This window comes from Danio rerio, chromosome 2 (assembly GCF_049306965.1).
Source record: "Danio rerio strain Tuebingen ecotype United States chromosome 2, GRCz12tu, whole genome shotgun sequence".
In the NCBI taxonomy this organism is placed as follows: domain Eukaryota; kingdom Metazoa; phylum Chordata; class Actinopteri; order Cypriniformes; family Danionidae; genus Danio; species Danio rerio.
In genome coordinates this window covers 44715835-44742500 of record NC_133177.1, presented here as the reverse complement: position 1 = coordinate 44742500, position 26666 = coordinate 44715835, and the positions used below count along the sequence as shown (strand labels likewise).

The 26666-nt window shown below is 35.1% G+C and overlaps 1 protein-coding gene across 2 annotated transcripts in view; it reads left to right on the top strand.

Annotated features, from left to right (window-relative positions):
- The window catches only part of zgc:110158, a 148587-nt gene that overhangs the window by 35846 nt on the left and 86075 nt on the right, over positions 1-26666 (top strand). For both annotated transcript variants that reach the window (NM_001020567.2, NM_001362582.1), the window contains 1 exon segment: positions 7504-7588. In NM_001020567.2, the coding sequence (NP_001018403.1) occupies positions 7504-7588 (85 nt within the window).

The following is a 26666-nucleotide window of genomic DNA, read 5'->3' as shown; positions in this document are numbered from 1 at the left end:
TTTTTTTTCATGGCAAGGTTGACATTTTCATGGAATTGTTCATATAGGTATATATTTTGTATTGTCAAGTGTTCTAAAGACTTGTAATAACCCCCAGCAACACTCAAGGGTAGTGCAGCACGATATTGGAAAAATCTGACATTGTGATATTTTGTTTTTCTGCAATGTTAATTGTTATACAGTTTCCCCAGATGGTTCGATTTTGGAAAGAAATAATTAGTTTAGATTGATTGTGGTGATTTTGTAAGGGTGTGATTCATGTATAAAAAATAAAAAGATAAAATAAACAGTGCTTTATGGTTTCCGTCAAGTCAAAAAGTGTTCAGGTACAGAAATTGAATAATGAAGTGTAAAATAACACTGTATAGTCTTCATTGTATTGGTTCAGTAAAATTATTCATCATTAAATTTACATATTTACATTTTTGTGCCAAAATGCTTTAAACTCTCTTGCATTGCCTTTAAAACAGATGCTAATGATAAAGTTTCTCTCTGACTTTACAAATCTCATGTATTCTCAGTTGTTGTGCTTCTCAACTATAATCCCAACTCAACATTGCATGTGCTGCGATGTGACTATTCAGCTTTATTTCTATAGCGCTTTTACAATGTAGATTGTGTCAAAGCAGCTTCACATAAATGGTCATAGTAACTGGAACAATGTGGTTCAGTAACTGGAACAGTGTGGTTCAGGTTTTAGTGTTTAAGTTCAGTTCAGTTCAGTTTAGCTCAGTTCAGTGTGATTTAATCATTACTGAGAGTTCAAACACTGAAGAGCATTTGATTGGCCATGATTTATTATATTTCACGATTTCATCATTAGCCGTAAAGCCTGCGGATGTTCCAGTATGTGAGGTCAACAGCTGCCCGAGGGGTCAGGATTAAATCGTTTTTCAAATGCAAATCACACAGCACTGTACTCCTAGTCATACACATGCGAAGGGGATTCTCACTGTAAAGCCTATATACGTATGGATGTGGCCAAATTACCCCTGCCTTTGTCTCTCATTGTCTTCGCCATTAGGATTTGCTTAATTGCCCCCAGAGAAGAGCTGAGTGTTTAAGGGAATCTATTAACATGAGAATGTAGCTCCCTCCAATTAGCATCAGAGGCACGCGTAAAGCTCGGCTCATTGTAATCGCATTGTTTGTCTCACAAGGAAGTGGCATGATGTCATTGGGGCAAACCTGCAGGTGGTGTTTGAGGTTGCGTAGGAGTGAACATGGAAAAAAAAACACCACAGTTTATTTGGCTTCCCTTTGGAAATTAAAGTGCTGTTTGAAAGTTCATTTGTTTTATTTTGTTTTGTTTATATATACAGTTGAAGTCAGAATTATTAGCCCCCTTTTGATTTTTTTCTCTTTTAAATATTTCCCAAATGATTTTTATCAGAGCAAGGAAATTTTCACAGTATGTCTGATAATATTTTTCTTCTGGAAAAAGTCTTATTTGTTTTATTTCGGTTAGAATAAAAGCAGTTTTTAATTTTTTAAAACCCATTTTTGGGACCAAATTATTAGCCTCTTTAAGCAAATTTTTTTCGATAATCTTCAGAACAAACCATCGTTATACAACAACTTGCCTAATTACCCTAACCTGCCTAGTTCACCTTATTAACCTTGTGAAGCCTTTAAATGTCACCTTAAGCTGTATAGAAATGTCTTGAAAAATATCAAGTAAAAAAAAAAAAAAAAAAAATATATATATATATATATATATATATATATATATATATATATATATATATATATATATATATATATATATATATATATAATATTTTGTATTTCAGCTTTGCAAAAATTTTTATACACTGATATTAAGAAATGTTTTACAAAGAACCAGTTGGGCGTATTTCTGGAAGACCATTTGGCACTAAAGACTAGTGTACTGAAAAAGAGATAAAAATTTGGCTTTGGCATCACAGAGAAATGAAGAAAGTAAAAAATAATAGAAAATGTGCCACCCAAGTTGTCCAAAGCATGGGAGAATTTTATGAAATACTTCAATAAAGATCACATGCGTATCGCATTTTATGTGGCCAGGTTGCCATGCATAGTGCAAAGAATGCTTCAGTTGAAGAGTTCAGATGCAAAACCCTTTAAATCCATCAGACCTCTTTTTTTGTAATTGAGCATTTTCTATCAGAGTCCTATAGTTAGTTTCAGAAGTTTAATTTTATAGTTAATGATAAGGTTATTAGCTAGTAAATAAAATAGCTTTTTTTTTTTTTTGTTTTTTTAAAAATGTCATTTAGACAATTACAAGGTAAAATGTCTTTTTCTGTCAAAACCTGCTAAATCTACTTGTGCTTTTTTTTTTTTTTTTTTTAAATCTACCTATTGGGACAAGAGATTGGACAAGATAGTGTACTTAGTGGAAAAATCACTAAAGGTGAAATTCAAAATTATTTTACCAAACATATTACACAAACCACCTAAAATTTTAAATGCATAAGTGTTTCAAGTAAGTGGTGGTTCATTCCGCTGTGATACCCCTGATAAACCAGGGAAAAAGCAGAAGAAAAATGAATGAATGAAATCTGTCAAGAAGGTTTGTGGTGTGAGCGCGGGCCGTCAGGGGAGACGGGAGGGGGGACAAGCGTGCTTTGGCCTGGTTCGAGACAACTGTACCTAGTGTGAGTACAGCCTTAATGTAAGTAGAGCAATGTAAACATTGTAATCATTGTAAACTAAGCTTGTTAGATTCAAATAATATAGTGTAAAAAACATTGTGAAACATCAATATCTGCAATGTCCATTAATATTAAAAGCTTATTAAGCGTATAGGTGATGTGAAGTAATATAAATAATGTATAGTTTTATACAGTTTATTTATCTTTTAAAAAGTAGCTTAAATTAGCCAGTAAAACACAAGGTTTACTGGGCAAAAAGGGGATGTCTCATGTCATTCATTCATTCTCTCCATACTCAAGGTCTTGGTCACTTTTCCATCTCTTGTTTATCCTCGTTGCATCCATGTAGGACAGAAGAACACACCTTAACTTTGTCTCTCGTGTAACGGAGTTGCCGTTTAACGTATAGTAAATCGGACTTATTTAAAGTAGCGTCACTGCGAAAAAATTTTATGAATGCATGCTACACTTTCGTCTGTAAAGGGTGTTTTCTTACAGAGTTTTGAGGTAAGAGATGTTTTTTTTTTTAAATTTGCCATTCACTGACAGTCGGACAGGCTCATCCAATTCATCGAACTCCGGAAGTGGAATAAAACAGTCGCCCCATAAAAGCCGGCGTATCAGCACGCTGCTAAATTGAAAAGATATGATTTGATTCTCAGCTTCTGATTGGTTCTCGGGACACAGCTGCTTTTGCTGTCAAAGACAAGTGGCGTTTAGAGGCTTTTGCCAACAAACTGTTAATTCTGAATGAGCTGACCCTGCGATTTAGATGATGAGAAGCAAATCTATGTGTTGATCGTATACTACGTGCCTAAAGCATTTGCTCAGTGTCATTATCTCATTTTTGGCGGAAGTGGCGTTTAGTGGCTTTTGCATCTGAACTCTTCAGTTGATTCTAGTAGCTCAGATGATTATTTTCTGGCAAAAAAATTACATTCTTTACATTTTTAGGTGAGCTTTTTCCCCTCATTATTAAAAAAGTAGACTTTTTAAAACTTTGTGTCCAAATGTTATAAGTGGAACATTTAATAGTATATTTAATAGTTTTCTACACAACCAAGAGAAACTTTTAAATGTAAATGCTTACTTACCTCCCAATAACAAAATAAAACACAAGCCTAACCATTTGAATCTTTTTGGCCTGAGACTTGTAGTCCCATTCATATCCGTTCATTTTTTGTTGTTAAGAACAGCTTGTTGTGCTGCTTGATATTGCAAATTGATGCTTTTTTATAATAATACTTTGTCTGTATGGTCATGAACACTCTTGTTTGTAGAGCAAGCAGTTTGGCTGTTTTCTGCCATCTATTATTTCTAGTCATTTGTCCCATTGAATTGGAAGTTTTAAAACAATAAAAATTAAAAAACGAGCTGCACTGCCGCATTGAAGAATAAGGACAAAATTTTAAGTAATTTAAGAAACTGTTTTATTTATTATTTATTTTTATTAAAATTTGTGACAAACCTGTTTGCTTTTTTGAAATTATATACAAAGGCTGATTAGTGTTAATCCTTTAACATATATGTGCATCTAAAAGTTATCAGTTTTGATATATTTTTAAAATTATAATTCCAAAACAAGTTTAATTATATTGTGAATTTGGATATCAAGTCATTTCTTCGTGGTTTCAGATGTTTTCCCCCACTGTTTCTCTCACACTTCCTATTCTCCTCTTTCCGTCTCTCTATTTTCCCCCTCTCTCTTTTCCATGTCTGTTTCTAGTTTCCTCTTCCCATTAATGTTCCCCACCCCCACATACAAATGGTCCCTCATTTTATCCCTTCTTACTGCTTTTCCTGAGTAACTCTTTTACATGCTGTAGAAATTTCTTTATCCAAATTTTCCAGCAAAATATTTACCATAGTTTTTAGCGATAGGACAAAAGTGTTCATATCAGCAGAATTGTGATGTCTGTAACGTCACTAAATAGTTTTGTGGGAAATATATAATATACAGTGTAAGAGCCACATTTCATAGTTTATTGTTAAAGGTAATTATCAAAATTTTTGTTAGATAATGTTTTCTTGTTGATTTGTATGTCATACAATTTTAGTTACTTTTTCTACTGTGCATGTGTAGTATGCATGTTTGTTGCACACGTAAGTTGTTAGTGTGATTGGAGAGCACAGGCTTTTGACTGTAAAAGTGTCAAATTGGAGTCAGAATTCATCAAACTGGAACAAACAAGTTGTATATAAGTGGATTGTGATGATTGCGGACGTCATCTGATGTAAAAATAAACTGAGAGGAAACTAACTGGATGGACTCTCGTGTTGTGATCAAGTGAAAGAGCACTAATGCGCATCAAAACTTGTGAAATTATCATAAGAAGGTTACATGTTCTTTACCCTTGATAAAGCGGGTTTATTTTGAGTTTCTCGGTGAGATCAACAGCAGGCGCGTGTCCTGTGGCAGTGGTTAGTCTTTAGCCTTACTGCCGCTGGGCCAGGAGATTTTATAGGTTATCCATTAAATCGATATCTGAAGACCTGGAGCGATCTAATTTGGGCCAGTTAAACAGGTACTTAGTTTCAGTGCAGTAATTAAAATACCATTTGGACACAAACCTTGTTCCCCCTCCAAACAGCCCTGCAGGACCCAAAAGCTCTTAATTGAGGAAATCCCTGCTTTAATTGATCTGTAACCTGCTGCTTGTGCCAGACGGGTGGAATCGGTGGAAATGTATGTCTCACCGATGGTGCTCAGGTTGACTGGACTTTGTTTTTATAATGTGTAGAATTTACAAAAATTCTTTCTTCATGATCTGTGCTGGCAAAATCACAATCCACAACAAAAAATGATAATTATTACAATTAAATGACATTTTTAATTTATATAACTTGAATTTATGGAAACTAACTAACAAATATATTAATTCTACCAGGGGCAATTAAATCATGGCAGTAGCATCATGACACAACAAACGCATACATTCATACATTTCCTTGTCTGCTTAGTCCCTTTATGAATCCCGGGTCGCCACAGCGGAATGAACCGCCAACTTATCCAGCAAGTTTTCACGCAGCGGATGCCCTTCCAGCTGCAACCCATCTCTGGGAAACTTTTAAATGTCCTCAAGCCAGGATTTGAACACGGGACCTCCTGACGAGCTTTTGCACCATATGTCAACGCGCTAACCACTAGGCTATTGCGCCGACCAAACGCATACAAACAAAAATCATTCATTCATTTTTCTTTGGCTTAAATGCCTGTTCACACCTGGACGCTTTTTGCTTGCATTTTCCGTAGACGTTTAACGCCTCGTTACTAAATAAAAGGCTGCAATTTAATCGTGCACACTGCTCTCCAACGTGCAAGACACCAGGCGTATAATTGTAATTTTTAAAGAAATGCCTCTTGCTCATTTCTTTGTTTTGATATGCCACTTTTGTTCACATGCGTGGAGCTGCTGAAGTTACATTAAACAGCACATGGAGGCGCTCAAGCTTAAAACTGTCAATGCGAGCGCACATTTAAGAAGATACCCTGAGGCGATATAAACATGGAGCTGCTTATTTAAATCCGGAAATGTATTTTGAAAAACGCTGACGATAAATGCCAACAAAAAGTGTCCCGGTGTATACAAGCCTTTAAGATGATTACATTTACATTTAGTCATTTAGCTGATGCTTTTATCCAAAGCGACTTACAAATGAGGACAAGGAAGCAATTTACAAAACTATAAGAGCAACAATGAATAAGTGCTATAGGCAAGTTTAAGGTCTGTACAGTCTAAGAAGGAAAGTATTAGTAATATTTTAGTAATTTAGTAAAAATTTAATTTATTTTTTTAGTAATTTTTTTTGTATTTTTATTATTATTATAATTTTTTTTTTTGTGTACAGTTAGTGGTATATCCAGAGAGGCAATTGCAGATTAGGAAGTGAAGTGGCGACTAAATAGTTGAGATTTAGTCGCTTCCACCCCTACTCCTCCTTTCCTAGATGAGTGGCACCCGGGGGTTAGCACTGTTGCCTCACAGCAAGAACGTCACTGGATCTAGTCCTCACCAAGCCAGTCAAGTTTACACGTTCTCTTCGTGCTCACATGGGTTTCCCCCGTGTCCTGCGGTTTCCTACCACAGTCCAAAAATATGCAACTTAATTTAATTGATTAATCGAAATCGGCACTATAGACCTGCTCCTAGTTATCTCTTCATAGCACTTCCTATTTGTTCATTAGCTACAACAGCAGGGGAGTTTTTGAGATCTACCCGGGCTCAACTACCCTCTCGTTCTGCAATGGAAGGGGAGGGAGCCCTGGACTCGAGGATTTTATGAGCTCTCTCTCCCGGGTTAGCATGCCAAACACGGTTTATAATCAATCATCAGCTAAGTGTGAACACTTGAACATGTTTAAAATCGATGATCATTACAATGACCCTAATTCAAAGTTGTTTAACCATTTATTTATTCATTCATTCAGTCATTTTCCAATCCAGCATTGGAAAACACCCATATACTCTCATTCACACTCATAAACTATAGCCAATTTAGCTTATTCAATTCAACTATAATAACGCATGTCTTTGGACTGTGGAGGAAACCGGATCACCTGGAGGAAACCCACGTGAACACGGGGAGAACATGCAAACTCCACACAAACGCCAACTGGCCCAGCCAGAGCTCGAACCAGCGACCTTCTTGCTGTAAGGTGTAAGTGCTAACCACTGAGCCACCGTGTGACCCCTCAAAGTATTTCAATTCATTAGTTAATAAGCAGTGTAGATCAAGAATCATCTTAAAATTTGGAATTGTGTGATTTCACACCCCTAATTGCATCTATATTTATTTACGTCATGTGGATTTATATTACAGTTATACTGTATTCATCTGTCTCATTATCTCCTCTTTCTGTTTGCAGTGTATTCTGGGATTTGTACTGTGCCGCTCCAGACCGCCGGGAGACCTGCGAGCACTCCAGCGAGGCCAAGGCCTTCCATGACTATGTAAGTGAATGACAGATCTTTCAGTCTTGTCGCTGGTTTTTGGCGGAGCTGTGCTTTAACTAATGGCGTTTTGCGCTGGGCCGGGCCTCAGACTCAATCTGTTGTTCAAGTATTGATGTGATGGTGTTTAGTGGATGACACACAGCAGATTTGCTTACCAAAGTGTCACAGGATGCAAGTGCTCCATAAGCACATAACGGTTAAGTGAGCTGAATAGAAGCTTTTCGCATGAATTAGTGTGTGTTAGATGCGTTATGTGTGTACATGAGTGTTTCATTCCAGATCCTGTTTCTTCCTGGTTGTCATTTTTCAAAAATGCCCATGGTATGTAATTGTGTGCATTAGGAGGACAAGAATGGGATGTTTATTTCCGTTTATTTTTCCAGCAGCGGCTTTAATAAAGCAGCTCCGCAAACACAGATTTGAGCAGCTTCTTTAATTTGCACAGACAGACATGTAATCTGATTAACATACTGAATGCTTTGCGTTCACAGATGTAATATTTCAGTAACGGTGAAAGGCATAATGAAATGTCAGTTGTTGTTGCTGGGATGCCTGCAGGCGTGAGAGCGGGAAAAAGATAGACGGACGGCTCAGAACCGGTTGACTGTAAACATTTGGTTTATGGATATGTTTGTTGAACTGATGTCGCATAAGGGTTGTCAACTCTATGTTGCAGTGTGGTTTTTAATGGAAGTGAATCCTCAGAGCGGGCCTCAAACTAATTGATTGTATTCTACACCAGTGTTTCTCAACTGATGGGTTGCCAATCCTTTTTGAGTGGGTCGTGCTGTTGTTTTGATGCATGACTATTGAAAACGTTGTGTTTGCAATACTAAACATTAAAATAAGTGTGAAAAAGCTTTTGACACTTCTGTAAGATGCAGTTCATGTGCGTATGAAAAACATGTTTGCACAAAGATGAAAGTAGCAAGTCCATTTTCAATAGGATAAATGCAGGAAGGTTGCTGGTTCGGGTCCCGGCTGGGCCTGGGCATGTATTTCCTATGTTGGTGTGAGTTTCCCCCGGGTGCTCCAGTCTCCCCCACAGTCCAAAGACATGTGCTATAAGTAAATTGAATGAACTAAATTGGCCATAGTGTATGAGTGCGTGTAAAGTAGAGAGTGTATGGTGATTCCTAGTACTGGGTTTTGGCTGGAAAGGCATCCACCGCGAAAAACATATGCCGGAATAGTTGGCGGTTCCTTTCACTGTTGTGACCCCTGATAAATAAGGGACTAAGCTGAAAGAAAATGAATTAGTGAAGAAAATTATGATCGTGGGATTGCGCCATTATTGCTCACCTGAGTCTTGGTTGTTGTCTGTGCTGTGGTGCCCTCTAGTGTCAGGTATAAATAAAACCTAGATTAAGTGTGAAGATTTTAATTAGGACGTATCGTTACTGGGTCTGGATTATATCCAAAGACTAAAGAATACACAAGACGTGTAACTTATATAGTTTTTAATGGGGAAGAGTGTAACCATCAACGTAATGCATGAAGCCCCACCTTCTAGTAAAGGAACCACTCATTAGTCGTTAGTAAACATTGACGATTTTCTAGGGGAGTGGCTCAGTACATACCTGTGTTTTTAGGACAGTTTCTGCAGATTTTGTGTGATTCGAAAGTTACGAACAGAGATGCCCAAACTAGGGACCTGCGGGCTAAATTTGTCTGATGGTAACCTTTAACTTGGCCCACCATCTCATCTGCGAACAGGGAAAAGAATGATGGGGTGTGTTGTCAAAGCTTGACTTGTGTATTGGGCATTGAACTCCATTGTGTAATGAATGGGATTGTTTTTGTTTTTACTGTGATAAGGTGATTACAGTTTTTTTTTTCTTATTTCTATATTTTTTTATTATTATAAAAGAGTTTGGTTTTTGGCTCTTCATAAAAATTTGTGAGAATTTTTGGTTTAGAAACAAATCTAAAGACATAGTTTTTGTTTAATTTTATTGGTGATTCCAAATATAGAATTTAATTGTCAGCCAGCAAACAGTTTAAGAGAATTTGATGTTTCCCTAATTAAACAAATTGGCTGAGCATTAGGACCGCACAATAATGAAACAAATCTAACAAATTTTGTTATTCTGCGATATAAATTGCGATAGGAATACAATTTCACCAGATGACTTGAATATCTCTATTTGCAAAGTATTGATCATTTTAGACTGATTGGGATGATTCTGTAGGGCAGTGTATCTGCATAAAATATAATAAACAATCTATAAATACAATAAAAAGAAAGTATATAATTGATATAAACAGTGATTTGTCCTTTTCTGAGTCTAACAATATTCAGGTACAGCAATTGAATAACAAAAATCTAATTTAATCAAATTAATCGTTTTTGAAGTTACAAACTGGGCCGTTTCATATGCCTAAATGTTTAAAAAAAAATCATTATACAATCACAGGCCTCAAACACACATGCAAAGGATAAATTATAATACAAAATTGACACTGCATATTCTGCGATGTGACTATTGCAAATGATCACATTGCGATGTCGAGGCTGAAACGATATATTGTACAGCCCTACCGAGCATACCGAGTGAAATGATTTTTGGTCATTGCTAATTGGTAATATATATATAAATACAGTTTATCACTTACTTCCCACAACTTTTTTTTTTCAAAACTCACTAAATTTGTGTTCTAAGTTGTATATTATCTATTGAGAATGCTGTTGGTAGAGTTTTCTATTAACCTGGGAGTAGGCGAAAGCTGATTATAGAAAAAACTACAGATACAACAGATAACAAACCTTTTAAGTAAAAACTAATTCTAATGAGTACTGTGAACTTAATTTGAGTAAACGAAGCAATTTGAGCTCAATAAAACTCAACTAATGAAGAGAACTCAAACCAACTGAGTACTGTAAATCTCAATAAGTTAAGGCAACTCAAACGGTTTGAGGAAACTGATTGCTACAAACCATATGAGTCAAAAACGAATCTATACGAGTACTGTGAACTTACTCAATTTAAGTTGAAGTAATGAGGTATAACCTTCAACACCGAGTTTAAAACTCTTTTTAAATGAGTAGAATTAACTTGCAGTACATTTTGAGTTAACCACACTCATTTCATTTGATAAAGTTGACTGTTGAGTTTTACAGTGCACTGTTAATTAGCTGGTGATATTCCTTAAATTAGTTTGTTGAACAAGTATGTTTAGTATTTGAGGACAGTTCCACAAAGCACTCTTCTGACATGTGCTTTAGAAGCTTCAGAAAGACCGAACGAGAGTGATAAAAAGCGAATGTGATTTAGTGGCTGGTGGGACGAGGGTTAGTTCAGAGGGCCTGACCTCTAGTCTGTCTGCTGAACTTGACTGCTGCTGTTTATGGAGACGACGGCTCTGAAGGGCCTGCTCACTGTCAGCAGTCGTGTCAACATCTGGAAGGAAACACAACCAACCAGCGTTGCACTGCCTTGTATAAAAACCAAACCAAATATTTGAGTAAAATGTTTCCAGAGGAAATGTTTCCCCCCCTCGGGGATGTGATTTGCAGTATTTTACTAATAGCTCATTGCAAACGCCTCACGCATGTCGTCTCTCACTGATCTTAAATGTATTACTTGTTTAAATGACTTGGTTAAACATGATTAAATATGCCCAGGCCTTTCATTAGAAGTGCAAATATTCCATTTTCTGAAACCGACTGAGCGTTTTCTGATCACAAGCCCCCCCCCCCCCCCCCCCCCCCCCCCTACCCCCCCCCCCCCCCTCCCCCCAACCCCCCTATCCTCCAACATTCTCTTAATCTGCTTAAAGAAGTACTTCACACTAAAATCCTCATGTTGTTGTTGGCTTGTTTGCTGTTTTCGTTCCTCAGTGGATGTTTGGTGGCTTAGTGGCTAGCACTGTCACCTCACAGCAAGAAGGTTGCTGGTTCAAGTCCCGACTGGGTCAGTTAGCATTTCTGTGTGAAGTTTGCATGTTCTCCCCGCGTTGGTGTGGGTTTCTTCCGGGTGCTCCGCTTTCCCCCACTGTCCAAAGACATGCGCTATAGGTGAATTGAAAAAGCTGAATTGTCCATAGTGTATTTGTGAATGAGTGTGTACAGTGGTCCCTTGTTATAATTCGGTTCACTTTTTTGGTGGCCTCGCAGTTTCGTGGATTTTTTAAGTGCAATTTGACATGCTTTTTTTCTACCGCGCATTGTGTTCTGCGTCCTGACTATAGACCATAGTCAATCAATCTCATTATCGATCAATTTCCTCCGTGCCGTGTCTCCTGTACAGTACAAAATGCGTTCAATTTGTCAAATTTGCATCAATCTTTAATCCCTAGCAGTGTGACTCTGAAGAGCTGCACTGTATGTTTGCAAGTTTTCTCCCCACAATGTTGACGAAACATTCTGCACTGTCAAAGGCACCCGAGGTAACACCCAAAAGGCAGTGGAAGATGCTAACCATCGCACAAAAAGTTAAACTTCTGAATATGCTAAATGAAGGTAGAAGTTACACGGCAGTAGGCCGCCATTATGGAATAAATAAATGAAGATCAAATGGTTTTGGTCTTTTGTTTCATTTTAGAATACTGGACTTGCTTTTCTACAACAGTTTGAACTTTGAGAGTGTTATACCTAGAAAAGTAATACCTGTCTAAGAAAAGTTTATAAAGTGTGTAGTGAGGGGTTTTACAGCCTTAAAACATCTATAAAAAAAAAAAAAGCAGACTACTTCGCGGATTTCACCTATTGTGGGTTATTTTTTTAGAATGTAACTCCTGCAAATAGCAAGAGACCACTGTTTAGCTGCATTGCAGCTAGAAGGGCATGCGCTGCGTAAAACATATGCTGGAATAGTTGGGGGTTCATTCCGCTGTGGCGACCCCTGAAAATAGAGGCTAAGCCAAAGGAAAATAAATGAGGGAATGAATTAAAGTTTAAAATCTTCAATTTAACTTTGATAATTTTGTTATTTGTTTATTTTTAGGTACTCATTTTTGTAATGAATTAGATTTTTAACAATATTTTTTTTGCTTTAGTTTGAAGTTTTATTTGATATTTTTAGGTCGTCATTTTTATTATTTCTATTTAGCTTTAATTCCTTTGTCAGTTTTTAGAAATGAATAAATAGATAAATAAATAATTATAACAAATTAATAATAATAATGTCTTACATTTAAATAGCACTTTTCTGTTTATTTAAAATGCTGTACATTTTTTGTTGTTGTAACTGTTTTATTTAACATTCTGTTTCTTTTTGTTTGTCAGTTTTACAATTTTTATCTTGCATTTTTATTCAATAAATTTGAAAATGAAAGTATTTGAAATGGTTTTAGTTACAGAACACATTTGTTTTTTGTTTGATACATATATTCTCCTTTTCAATAAAAGTCCATGACTGAAAAAAACTCTCTTTAACAATAGCCTTATATAAATTGACCTGTGGCAATTATATAAATTGACCTTTATTTACGTTATCACATGACATCAGAACACTTGTAATATTGTGCATGCACTAAATACTTATTTCTAAGTCTTGAAACAACTATTGTTGTATGACCAATAAATGATTGTATATATTTTTTGGTGTTCCACTGCAAAAACACTTCAGTCTCTCTCTGCCACTGTATCTGTGTACGTGTATGTGTGTATAAAAGGGCCCATGTGTGCTGTAGTGCTTCAGTATCATGTGTGCTGGTCTTGGCAAGGTCTTTGCGGCTACTAGGGTGTCCTTGAGTTCAGTGATTTATCATGTTCTTATTCTGATCCCTTTGCTCTCATGTTGGGTCACAGATCTGTCGAGGCCTGTATGTGTATGTGTGCTCGTGTAGATGCATATGTTTGGGTGTATAAATTAAAGCTGCACAATATTGGAAAAATCTGACTATGCCATATTTTGTTTTGCCATGATATATATTGCGATATGAATATAATTTCACTAGATAATTTGAATGGCTCTACTGGAAAGATTTCATTAATTTAGATTGACGGAGACGATCAAGTCTTTTTCTATACATTGCTTCTGCATAAAATATAATCAATTACAAGCAAAAAACAGTCAGTTATGGAGTCTAACACTGTTGAAGTACGGAAATTGAACAATTAAATGTAAAATAACATGGTCGGCATTGTATAAATAATTAAAATAATGAGAATATTTAATAATATCTTTTCATTTTTAATCTATATATCTATATATCTATATATCTGTGTGTGTGTGTGTGTGTGTGTGTGTGTGTGTGTGTGTGTGTGTGTGTGTGTGTGTGTGTGTGTGTGTGTGTGTGTGTGTGTATTTGTGTGTGACTATGTGTGAAAGTGTGTTTGTTTGTTGACCACGCCATCCTGGCCGCTTCTGTGCCGCAATGAAGACGGTCAGGAATCCTCTCGGCGTAAGATAATGGAATATAACAGTCTAATCCTCTAATCCCAGGAATGGTTGAGGGCTAATCCAGGGATTTTGTGGGATTGGTGTCTTGGCAATGGGGATGGAATTTTGGGACACAACACCTCTAAATGCCAGAGTCGTCTGTGTGCTCCTCACTTTCTGCTGGGCTTAAGGAGTCGTAAAGCTTGGTAATGAGCATTGATTAACAGAGCTGCCGACGGATCACAACACGCTTACACTTCAGATCTGGCGGACGATCCAGGTACATCTTATATCAGTCCTGCTAGAGATGGTTCAAAAGTTTATGTATCATCTAAAAGTAAATGTAATATCTATCTTGCACAGTTTTTAAAAAAAGATAATTATTACAGTTAATGGAATAAAATAGTTTAGATAATTAAATGATTAGACTCATATTTTTTGTTTCACTACAAAATGTAAATAACAACAAAAATAAGTTATGAAATGTGTACTGTTTATATTAGGGGTGCCCAAAATTTTCTTTTAAAGAGCCAAAAACCAAACTTGATTGAGCGCTGTGGGTCGAAGTGAAATAAACCAAACCGTATCACATAAAATTTGGTCATTTGTTTGCTTATTATTTAAAAATAACTAGAAAAACTTACTTTAAAACATATTAAATGATCAGGCAGTGTAATTCTAAAAATGTTTTAGAATTAGTTTATTAAAGTAAAATTAAACAATCCCTTTTATAACACAATGGAGCTCAGTACTTAATACACTAGTCGAGTTGCTCCCGTCTTTGCCTTGATTTCTTTACCAATGTCTTATACATTGTCCTCGATCTGTCAAGTGACAGCATTTACATTTTAAAAGTCTGATTTATATGAAACATTTAATTTTAGTTGGCTTTTTTGTAGCTCCTCAATTAAACAAAGAAACAAATGGGTATACATTAAATTTGAAATGGCATTCTCCCCATCATTCTCCCTCCTTTCAGATGAGATGGCGGGCCAAACTAAAGGTTACCATGGGCCAACTTTAGCCCACGGGCTCTACTTTGGACACCTTTGGTTTATATATTCCAGGTCAGTTTTGACTTGATATTGACATTTACAACTTTTTTTTGAGCTTAAAACCTATTGTATCTAATCAGGAATTTTTAATTACTATATTTTCAGCATATTACCATAAACTTCTTACATGTATTTAAATTATAGATTACCACACACGCATAAACAGACAGACAGACAAACAAACCATCAATTAAATAATTAAATAGTCAAATGAATGAATGAATGAATGAATGATTCACAATAGTCTAAAATGACCAACTTTTTTTGTTTTATCTATTATAAAATAATTTAGAAAAATTCTGGGTAAAAACTAAATGATGTCTGTATTAAGGTCTTGAAGGATTTGCAAATCTCATTTCTCTTTCTAAACACAAAAGTTTAATTCGTTTTAATAATAAAAAAAACATATAATTTTAGCAATTTTAGTTGCACTTGCTTTTATAATCCCTTATTATAAAAAAAAACTAGGTGAAGTTAAATAGAAAGCATAATTTTTTGTTTTGATTTTCAGCTGTGTTAGCAACATTTTAAACAGCGTTTTATGTAGTCTTTGTAATAATTTCATGCTATTTTGCGGCCCATTTTAAATTAAGCTTAGTGCCCTCTACTGGGTCCTAGACCCTTAAAGGTGACCTATTATGCCCTTATTTAAAAGTTGTAAAATAAGGCTCTCATGTCCCTAGAGTGTGTATGTGACGTTTCAGCTCAAAATACTCTATAGATAATGTTTTCTAAGTCTTTGAAATTGTCCTGTTCAGACTTTGAGTTAAACTGTCGCTTTAAATTCAAATGAGATTAGGCTCTTTTTGTTTAAAGGGGGTGGAGATAAAAAAGCCTAAGTGTCAACAAAGGGGCAAATTCAAAACTTTAGCGACTGACGGCTGCTTCTCACTCAGGGCTATTTATTCTAATGAAGGTGAGATCGTCACTAATGGGCGGGGCTCTCCCCCTTTGATGACATATACACAGGGAGAATGTCAATCAAAGTGTTTCTCAAAGTGTAATCATAAAAAACAAAATGGATTTTGACCATTAGAGGCAGCCTATATTCACGCACAACTGTGTTTAAACGCCTTATAAAAGTTATTTTTGCATAATAGGTCCCCTTTAAGCGAAAATCCCATTTGTGAACAAAGCATTTAATGCACTTGCTATAGACGCGCTAAGCTTTGAGTCCTGCCTGCAACAAATCACAATCACACCCCCCAGTATGGACATTTCTATAAGCATCCTCTGCATCTGGAGTATTTGCTTTCCAATTAATCATTCTGATGGTTGCCGGCTGCTGTGACGTCAGGAAGATTACTGTAGCATAATATGGAAATTGCCTGCTATATGTTGATTCTCTGTGTGTGCGTACGTGTGTGTGTATATGTGAGTCTGCCTTTCTCTTTTTCCCTTCCCCCTCATTCCCTCTCTCTCTCTCTCTCTCTCTCTCTCTCTCTCTCTCTCTCTCTCTCTCTCTCTCTCTCTCTCTCTCTCTCTAGGGAAGATTGATTGGGTAATCTGGCTGTTTTTCCCCCATGATGCCATTCGGTTGCTGGCTTGGGGGAAGGAGAGGCAGTGCGGGCAGTGTGACGACACACACAAATAATGATAATGAAGGAATGCACACACACACACATGCACGTAAACGCTGTGGAAAATGCAGGAGACGCCAGGCTATTTGTTAAGAGAATCCCTGTGTAAAGAATCTATATTGAAAACTCATGCTCTCTCACCGGCCTTTTATTACCATATGGATATTGGACTCAAAACAGCAGAGCGTTCTGTAATATAGGAGGAATTTTGTTAGCAAACATGGGATGTTTTTTTTTTTTTTTTGCTTGAATGTGTTGGCGCACTGCCGTGAGTGAAAAGTTAAAGCCACTGGCTGTTTATGATTGCTGTCCAGTGAGGCGCGCAGGGCTGTACTGAGCATGCTCACTAGTTAATATTTCAGGCAGACTCACTGGAGTTGTGATGGTGAGTATCAAGAAGGATAACAAGGAGGATTTGGAAAAGAGCTTATGATGGTAAATGAAGAAATCATTCCTGTTATTGTTCCTGATCCATGTCCATCTGCAAAAAATGCTTTTATTAGTTTTATTAGTAATTTTTTAAGTTTTTCTCTCGTTTCTAGTCCAAATATCTAAAAAATCGTAAAATCAAGAAACATTTTTTAAAGAGTACAAAATGTTTTGTTTTTAAAATTAATGTGTAAAATAAATTACTTATAATAAATTACATATTTATTTAAATGAATGTGTAAATAAATTGAGCTTTCCCCTTGAAACAAGCAAAATAATCAGCCAAATTAATATTTTTTGCTCACTAGTTAATATTTCTGCTAGACTTACTGGAGTTGACGATGAGTATTAAGAAGGTAACAGAGGATTACAAGGAGTATTATTTGGAAAAGAGCTTATGTTTGTAAATGAGGGAATAATTCCTGTTTTTGTTCTTGATCCATGTCCTACTGCAAAAATGCTTTTATCATTATTATTATTAAAAATAGTAAATATTTGTCTTGCTATATTTTTATTTCAAAATGCAGGATGCTGCTGATGTCCAGGCTTAGACTATGCAAAAACAAACAGGGTCCAGATGGCTCATATACAGTTGAAGTCAAAATTATTAGCTCCCTGTTTTTCCCCCAATATCTGTTTAACGGAGAAAAGATTTTCCCAACACATTTCTAAACATAATAGTTTTAAAAACTAATTTCTAATAACTGATTTATTTTATCTTTGCCATGATGACAGTAAATAATATTTTACTAGATATTTCTCAAGACATTTCTATACAGCTTAAAGTGACATTTAAAGGCTTAACTAGGTTAATTAGGTTAACTTGGCAGGTTAGGGTAATTAGGCAAGTTATTGGATAATGATGGTTTGTTCTGTAGATTATTGAAAAATATAGCATAAACGGACTAATAATTTTGACCTTAAAATGGCTTTAAATTTTTTTAAACGGCTTTAATTCTAGCTAAAATAAAACAAATAAGACTTTCTTCAAAAGAAAAAAAATTCCTTGCTCTGTTAAACATAATTTGGGAAATATTTTAAAAAAGAAAAAAAAATCAAAGGGGCGGTTAATAATTTTGAATTCAACAGTATGTATATATATATATATATATATATATATATATATATGCTTTTATATATATGCTTTTATATATGTATCCTTAAAGCAATTGAACTATGGTGCATTTACAAGCAGTCACATTTTATTTAATTTAATTTGCTTTTATTTTATTTTATTACTTAGGTTTTTTTTTTGTTTAGTTTAGCAAAGTTGAGAAATAGAACTTATTGTAGTATTTAATTTTATTCAATCATAATAAAATAAACGAGAGGTATGTGAGTGTGGCATTCTTATTCCTTAAAGCATTTGATTGGACAATAATAATAATAATGAGTCATCACCTGTTGTTACTTTTATTTTCATTAAGGGCGCCTGTCCACCAAAGTGTTTTTGTACCACAGAAAAAAAAAAAAAAGTCATAGCGTTTTTCTAAATTTAAAAAATGGTAAGCATTCAGCAATTTGCGTAAAAAATGGACACTTAATGACTCGCCAAACTACTGGTGTTTTTAAATATGTGGCGCTTCTATTAAAAAAAAAAAAAAACTGAAAAAAAACTTTGCTCAGGAAAAACAACATTTCAGTAGACATGTGCCCTAAAGATAAATACTGTGTAAATATTTTACTTTTATATATGCTTTAAGAGACTTTCAGATCAACTTTCAGGATTACATGGCTCTTTACAGCTCAGTTATCATAGCTGATAAGGGTTCAAACTGACAATCTATCAGCCCAGATCTGCCACACTTCACATTTTCAGCCCGTCTCTTCCTCCAGGTCTTCCTCAATCACTCTATAACCCTCTCCATCTTCACACAAATACTCTTCATCTCTCTCTCTCTTTCCGGGCTAGTTGGCAGGCAGGCAGCGCTGGCAGGGCAGGACTATATTGGCGCGCTGCGTGTCTGGTGCTGTTGTGGTGCGTTGGCTGGTAGCAGCTTGTGAAGGGTGGCGCCAAACACCAGACTCAAGTACCAGCTGGGCATCCAAACCCAAAAGAGGCTTCCTTGGACTGCTTTGCTTTCTTTGTGTGTGTGTGTGTGTTTGCGTATGCTGTGTGTTTGGACACAGAGTTTGCAGCAGGCTGTTTGTCAAGGGCCGCAAAACGCTCTACATCTGTGTACTCGATTATTCAGACGACAAACGTGTGTTTTATCGGAGAAGGAGAACATCAACACAACAGATTACTCGCTTCGCAGTTACGCCGCTACATTATAGCTGTTGACACAAGTTGTGTTCGTTAGCACTCAACGAGGCACTAATTAATGGGACACACGGCGAGAGGGAACGTTCAGGATCGAGAATGAAAAACTCAGTTGGTATAGCTGTGGTTTTTGTAATTCAGCCTTATAATTGCAGTCTAAATGCTGAGGTTCAGATTAGTGGCCATTCAAGATGTGACAATCGCTCATTTTATAAAAAAGGACAGTGATTGGTAATATGGTAATGCTTGAAAAAGATCAAATGAATAATCATGACAGTATGGATAATAATAATAATAATAATAATAATAATAATAATAATAATAATATATTTAATTAGCAAAATTATTGATAAATTAAGAATTCATATAAGATTAATATAAAGTTACCATCATTGATAAATATTATTATTATTATTATTATTATTATTATTATTATTATTATCATTATTATTATTATTATTATTATTATTATCTTATTATCTTGATAATAATTAGTAAGAAATAAAATACTTATATCTTTTTAAATAATTAATATTATTATTAATATAAATTAAAATAATAATATTGATACTAGTGCTAATTAATGTAATAATAACAACAACAGGAAATAAGAACTTATTTCCATATTTATTGTTAGTATTTTTATGACTGGTGATAAATTAATATTAAAATATGAAAAATAATACACAAGAAACACAAAGTATATCTATTATTATTATTATTATTATTATTATTATTATTATTATTATTATTATTATTATTATTATTATTAATATCAAGATTATCAAATAGCAAAACCGAAAATAATAATTATTAAATAAATAAAAATGTTCTGAATTGTTTTATTAATATAAATAATAATAATAATAATAATAATAATTGTTATTACTATAATTATAATTATTATTATTATTATTGACAACAACAACAACAACAATAATAATAATAATAATAATAATAATAATAATAATAATAATAATAATAGCAAAACATGTATCATTTACGCTAATTTACCCATATTTTTAATAATTAGTTTATTTATTTAGTTGGTTTGTTAGTCTGCTAGGAAAGCTTTAAATCTTCTGTCAATAAAATTCTAAATAATGGAGGTTAATTTCAAAGCCTATTGCAAGTCGATTAATTAAAATACAAATGTAAAATCCTTTATTACATTATCTTCTTCGCTAAGTTATGTGAAGTCATTAAATACCACGCAATTGCCAATCAATAAGAAATCATGAATGATTGTTTAATACCTGGCTAACAAGTTTTATATCAACTATGTCATATAGTATTCTAGTGATAATTAAGAGTCTGTGTCAATCTATTTATGACTCAGGTGTGAATTGAGTTCAAATGTCTTGATTTTCCATCTTCTCATTGAGCTCTGAATACTGAAATCATGTTCCTGCTGCGAGGTGGCAGTTTTGCTGCAAAATAATGTTTCATAGAGACCTGATGTAGAGGGTAGGTTTCTTACACGGCTTATATATCATATATCAATGTATGGCTCTTGCATTTATTTGTATCCAGTGACATCAATGCTCTCCGATTACCATTGTCATGCTCATACCTCCCTCATGAAGATACCTGCACCACTGTGTTGTAGAGAAAAAGAAAGTATTCAGAACCAACATTTTAACTTTATGCTGTAAAATCAAAACTTGCAATGTTTATTTTGCTAGGGCACATTGTTGTTTTTACCTTTGTTCACACTAAGATGGTGTTTTTGGGAAAAGAAAATGTACGTTTTTGAAAACGATGTCTCTAACGCTGTGGATACATTTGAAAAAGACATTTTTGTTTTCCAGTGTGGACTATAATAACGAAGGTTTTCGACACAGTTGTGTGACCAGTTCAGCTAACATGGTGGACATGTAAATCAGATGTTTTGAATTCTGTTCCTTTTGCCAACTTTATTAAAGATTAATGACAGTTTGTACATATTGACTCTCTTCAAAGTTCACAGAATGTTTACTCAAGTTATTTATTAGCAGCGTAAACAGACGACAGTTTTAAAGTTTTGCAGCAAAGTTTCAAATAAACAGAAAGCAAATAAACACCAGGTGGATATGTTGCAGGTCTTGCATCTGTTTGCATGGGCAGTACATGAACTAAAGTGTTTTTAGTTATTTTAGTGTGAATGACGGAAAGAATTAAAAACTGTAGCGTGGACCCTTAATCCACGAAAAAATTTTGTTTGGTTATCTGTTATATGTTTGTTTTGTTTTGTTTCTTTAATTAAAGTCTGACCATTTGCTTCTGAGTTTGGAGTCGTGGTCTTTCTTTATTGACCACGGTTGTCACGATACTGGAATTTGGTACCAGTCAATACTGAAATTTTAAAAACATAAATTTCCCGCTAACATTTGAGCACTGAGCACGTCCCTAAATCCCGCTGATTTGCCATTGTGTTCACGTGCTCAACAGAAATGACTGTAATTGGCTGTGAAGGTCATCAAATTTAAAACAAACTAAGCAAAAGCTAGGTTCTATTACTACTATTCATGGCGCAGAGATTAAACTGGTGTCCCAGTGCAAATGTCTTGGAATTTTAATTGATGACACACTTTCTTTTACTTCTCACATTTTGTGTGAGCAATTGGTGAAAAAATTTAAATTGATTTTAGGCTTCTATTGTATAATTAAGAACTGCCTTTCTTCTGATGTTAAAAAGAAGCTGGTTGATGCAACATTTATGTCGATATTGGACTACGGTGATTAGGCATGGGTCGGTATAGGATTCAGACGGAACGATAACCTTGAGTAAAAATATTTTAGGGTGTTACGGTATTGTGATTCCTGCTTTAAAATCTGTTCTTTTTAAATGTCTGGGTAAAAACTCAAACTTTTCCCCCTTTGAACACAATATATTTTATTTTGAGAAACATTTAAAATATTTTGGAGCAGTAAACAGGTTTCCACAGGTTTCATCAAGTCAAATTTAAGACTTTTTGAGACATTTTTAAGACCATAATGGATTAAATTTCAGACTTACACAAGGCTAAACCCTAAAGAACTTTTAATGGCCAAGTTAAAACCCTAAAATTTTTTAAAAACGATTGTTATTGTAAGGAAGATAATTAAGCCATATTAATAAGTAAACAGAGTTAAAAAAGACCTACAACACAATATTTTTTAAGACTTTTTAAGGCCTAAAATTTGTTGTTGTTTTTTTTTCAATTTAAGACGTTTTAAGACTCTTTAATTGTAAGACTCTTTAAGAGTAAACATGTCAGGCTAAATAATGCTTAAAAAACACTGATTTCTTTACAATTTAAAATGACGTCTTTGGATATCTTTTCTGCTGGAGATACTGTTGTCCTAAAAAAATAAAAAAAATCGTAAATAAAAAAAATCGTAAATATAAAAATCTTACAGGAACGATATAGCAAAATTTTTGTGGTTTTAAAACCATGACTTTTCCAAACTGCGGTATACCTTGAAAACGGTTATCGTCCCATGCTCAATGGTGATGTTATCTATATGCATGCTTCGTCTCATAGTCTGCATGCATTAGATACTGTTTACCATGGTGCACAAAGATTTATAATTAATGTTAAATCCTTTACTCATCATTGTGTGTTGTACTAGGGTAGGTTGGTCTGCTTTGTCCATTCTTGGCTTAAGCATTGGCTTATCTTTGTTTACAAATCTCTATTGGGTTTACTCCCATCATATCTACATTTGTAAAAAAAACTATCTTTAGCTATAGCCTTTGTTCACAGTATATTTATTTACTCTCTGTTCCTAAAGTGTGGACTGAGATGAGGAAAAAAGCTTTTAAATATGCAGCACCTTTTGCATGGAATAATTTACAAACAAGGTTCTCCAGTGTCCCTAAATCTGTGTTTACATTCAGTGAGTTTGGTGAACTGATGACCTTCACGGCCAGCCACAGTTATTTCTGTTGAGCATTTGAACACAATGGCGCTCAATAGTGCTCAAATGTTAGCAGGAAATATCAGTATCGATTGGTACCAAATTCCACTATCGTGACAAAAAAAGTTGACTCAACTTAAAAATTTAAGGCAACAAACTTCAGGACATTTTTGAGTTTACTCAACTTAAATCGAGTCAAGTGCAGTAATTGAGTTGAAAGTTGAGTCAACTTAAAAATGTCCTGAAGTTTGTTGCCTTAATTTTTTTTACAGTGCTGTTGACATCAGTTTGATGCTTCAGCCACAAAATTCTTAACCACGCCCCTCTTATGATTAGTTTGACACAAGTGAATGATGTGCAAAAGTACATCAACATAATGAAATAAAAGTCTCAACAACTTACTTTTTTAAAGAGTACAGCAGAAGAGCAAAAAAGAGCTTCATCTGTACCTGTCCAGGTCAATTTATCCAGGCAGACAATGATTTAATGTTTTTAATAATCCTGTGGAACTGCCTTCCTACTTTGTGACTTAAACGTCTCATTTATCAATCAAACATTCAGACTCACCACACCAGGTTTTAATTAGGAATAGCAGCATTGTGATGTTCATGGATATGGGCTGGAACGGGGCTGAAGCGTGCCGGCGGTTTGTCTTCGCTCGGCTACGGTTAGAGCTCATTCAGAGGCCCGCAGTAATTCACACTACACACCTCATTTACATTCTATACCACACCGAAAACCCCAGCGCACCGCATGCTCTTTCCTTGACCCACTGTCCTTCTTGCAGGCTAAGAGGAGTGAAATAAAGGAGAAAGGAAAAGAAAGACATGAAAGAAAATAAAATAAAGGTCTTATTTTTTTCTCTTGATGGGAAGGGACTACAGCTTTTACAGTATAGTGTAACCTGGAGCAAGCCATTTGTGCTGGATAGTCAAGCCTCCTGTTAAATCTTATTGGTTAAACAATTCACCTCATGAACATGTATATACTAGAGGTGAGATTTTTATCTAGTGATCCATTATCTTTGTAAACAAACAAAAAACAAATCTTTAGAGAGTAATAAAACTTGCTGTGTGAATATAGCTAGAATGACCCTGTAATTCAAGTATTATTAAATAATTCAAGGCGAGGCAGTGGCACAGTAGTTGCTGTCGCCTCACAGCAAGAAGGTCGCTGGTTTGAACCTCAGCTCAGTGGGCGTTTCTTTGTGGAGTTTGCATGTTCTCCCTGCCTTCGTGTGTGTTTCCTCCGGGTGCTCAGGTTTCCCCCACAGTCCAGGTGAATTGGGTAGGCTAAATTGTCCGTAGTGTATGAATGTGCGTGTGGTTTCCCAGAGATGGGTTGCTGGAAGGGCATCCGCTGTGTAAAAATTTGCTGGATAAGTTGGCGGTTTATTCCGCTGTGGCGACCCCGGATTAATAAAGGGACTAAGCCGACAAGAAAATGAATGAATGAATTAAGCAATTCAAGACAATGACAATGAAATTTACCCCTGTATTTGTTTCCTAAACCTAGTATATACTACCAAATTTAGGGTTTGATAGATTTTTTGAATGCTTCTTGAATGCTTCCCATTGCTGCATATATTTGAACAAAAATACTGTAACAAATATATATATATATATATATATATATATATATATATATATATATATATATATATATATATATATATATATATATATATATATATTAGGGCTGTAACGATACACGATATAAAATCGAAATCGCGACACTCAGATCTACGATCCTGTGTCGCGGTGTGATAAGGGAGAATCGCGACACACCCACCCCGTGATACCTTTCCAATAACGTCACGCGTGCCTGCAAAAGTTGAGCTAATTAACACTTTTTTCGTTCGACATTACAAGCACTGCTCCGTTTAAGCCCTCGCAATATTTAGCCGGGAGAGCTTGCACGAAGCTGTGTGTGCTGAATGTGTCAAGAATATCAAAAACAAAACCAACTTAACCCCGCTTGACAACCGACAACGCCAGAAACATTGCCAATGCTGTCAAAGCGGCCGGATTTTCAGCGCATATACGATGGTTTGCTCACACTGTTAATGTGGCTGCGCAGAGAGGGATGGGCGTTCACCAGATGTCAGGTAACAGCGCAAACTTTTCTGTAACCGTGCAGTGCGCTTTCTGTTTGAACCTTTGAGAGTGCTGACTGACAGGTGCGTGAGGTCAGAAAACACGACGAAGCTTTCAGTTAAAATTAACACAGTTTCTATAGTTATACTTTATTTAGAGATAAAGGTATATGGCTCTGCATATAATCACTCTATCTTGCTGGAGTTTATAGCCGTTTCGCTTTACTTCAGGACGCATTAACACCGCTCTGAAGGTCTAATCTTTGTTTTAAGTTATCCAGAGCTGTATGAATATACAAATCTTGAATATCAAGATTTAGTATTAAATATTACAATTGTAACAACACAGACAGCAACACTTTTGCACAATCGATACCCAGCTGATTCAGTCTTTTCTTAAGAGGACCGCGCCTCTTCTTTTTTCCTTGTCAACATATAAAGGCAGTGAGGTGCGCCTCGTTTTCGGCCACTTGTTTAACTGCAAGGCATACTTAATTTGCGGGACGATAACGTATAACCCGTGTCTACAGACACATTTGCCAAAGAAGCAAAATGGAAGAAGAATATTGCTGTTTGATACAGACCTGTTGATACTAAACCAGCGCTTATGTTGACCTGGATCTGCGTAATAAACGCAACAAAAAGGCTTTACTTTTTATTTTACAGCTTAAAGCATGTACGCAGATTAATGCAATATCATATTTAAACAAACTGTTTACAAAAAGTCTACAAATGCGCGCGTGTTGTTGTTGTCTTTTCATCAAGCAGCGCGCACTTGAACCGCGAGGGAGAGGAAAGCATAGGCTATATCAGGACATAATCTTTAAAATAATGATTTCTATTAAAAATGTAAAGGTTTTGTGATTATAATAATAAAAGCGGGGCATTAAATAAATGCATATTTTCCGTGGAGCAAGCAATTTGAGGAAGTCAGCTATTTTTATTTGACGGAAGAAAAAAACATATGATTGAAAAAAAAGCCCATGCCGGTTATTAAAAAGAATCAGTCAGTATTTTCGTTTTGTAATATAAATTAATTATTTAAGTGAAAATAATTTAGGGCAGTCCTATTTATTTTATTTATTTTATTTAGATTATTCTGCTCTTCTGTGCTAAACACTGCAGGTGCGTGAAGATGCTCTGTTGTTCTGTTCCACTATTAATATATAAAAATAAATCAGTATTTTAAAATGCAATATTTAATGTGTCATACACAAAATAGACACGTCAATTTGTTTAATATAAAATTAATAGTAATCTGACCAGTTAACCGTTATAACCGATTAATGAGCGGCGGTTGTCGGTTAGCAAAATTAACTAAATGAGCATCCCTAGCTATTTAATTTACTTTTTCTTTGTAAGAGAACTTGATTGAAAAATAATTTTCAACATGCTTGAACCATCTAAACAAAGGAGTTTAGTTCTGTTTGGTTTTTCAACAGTAT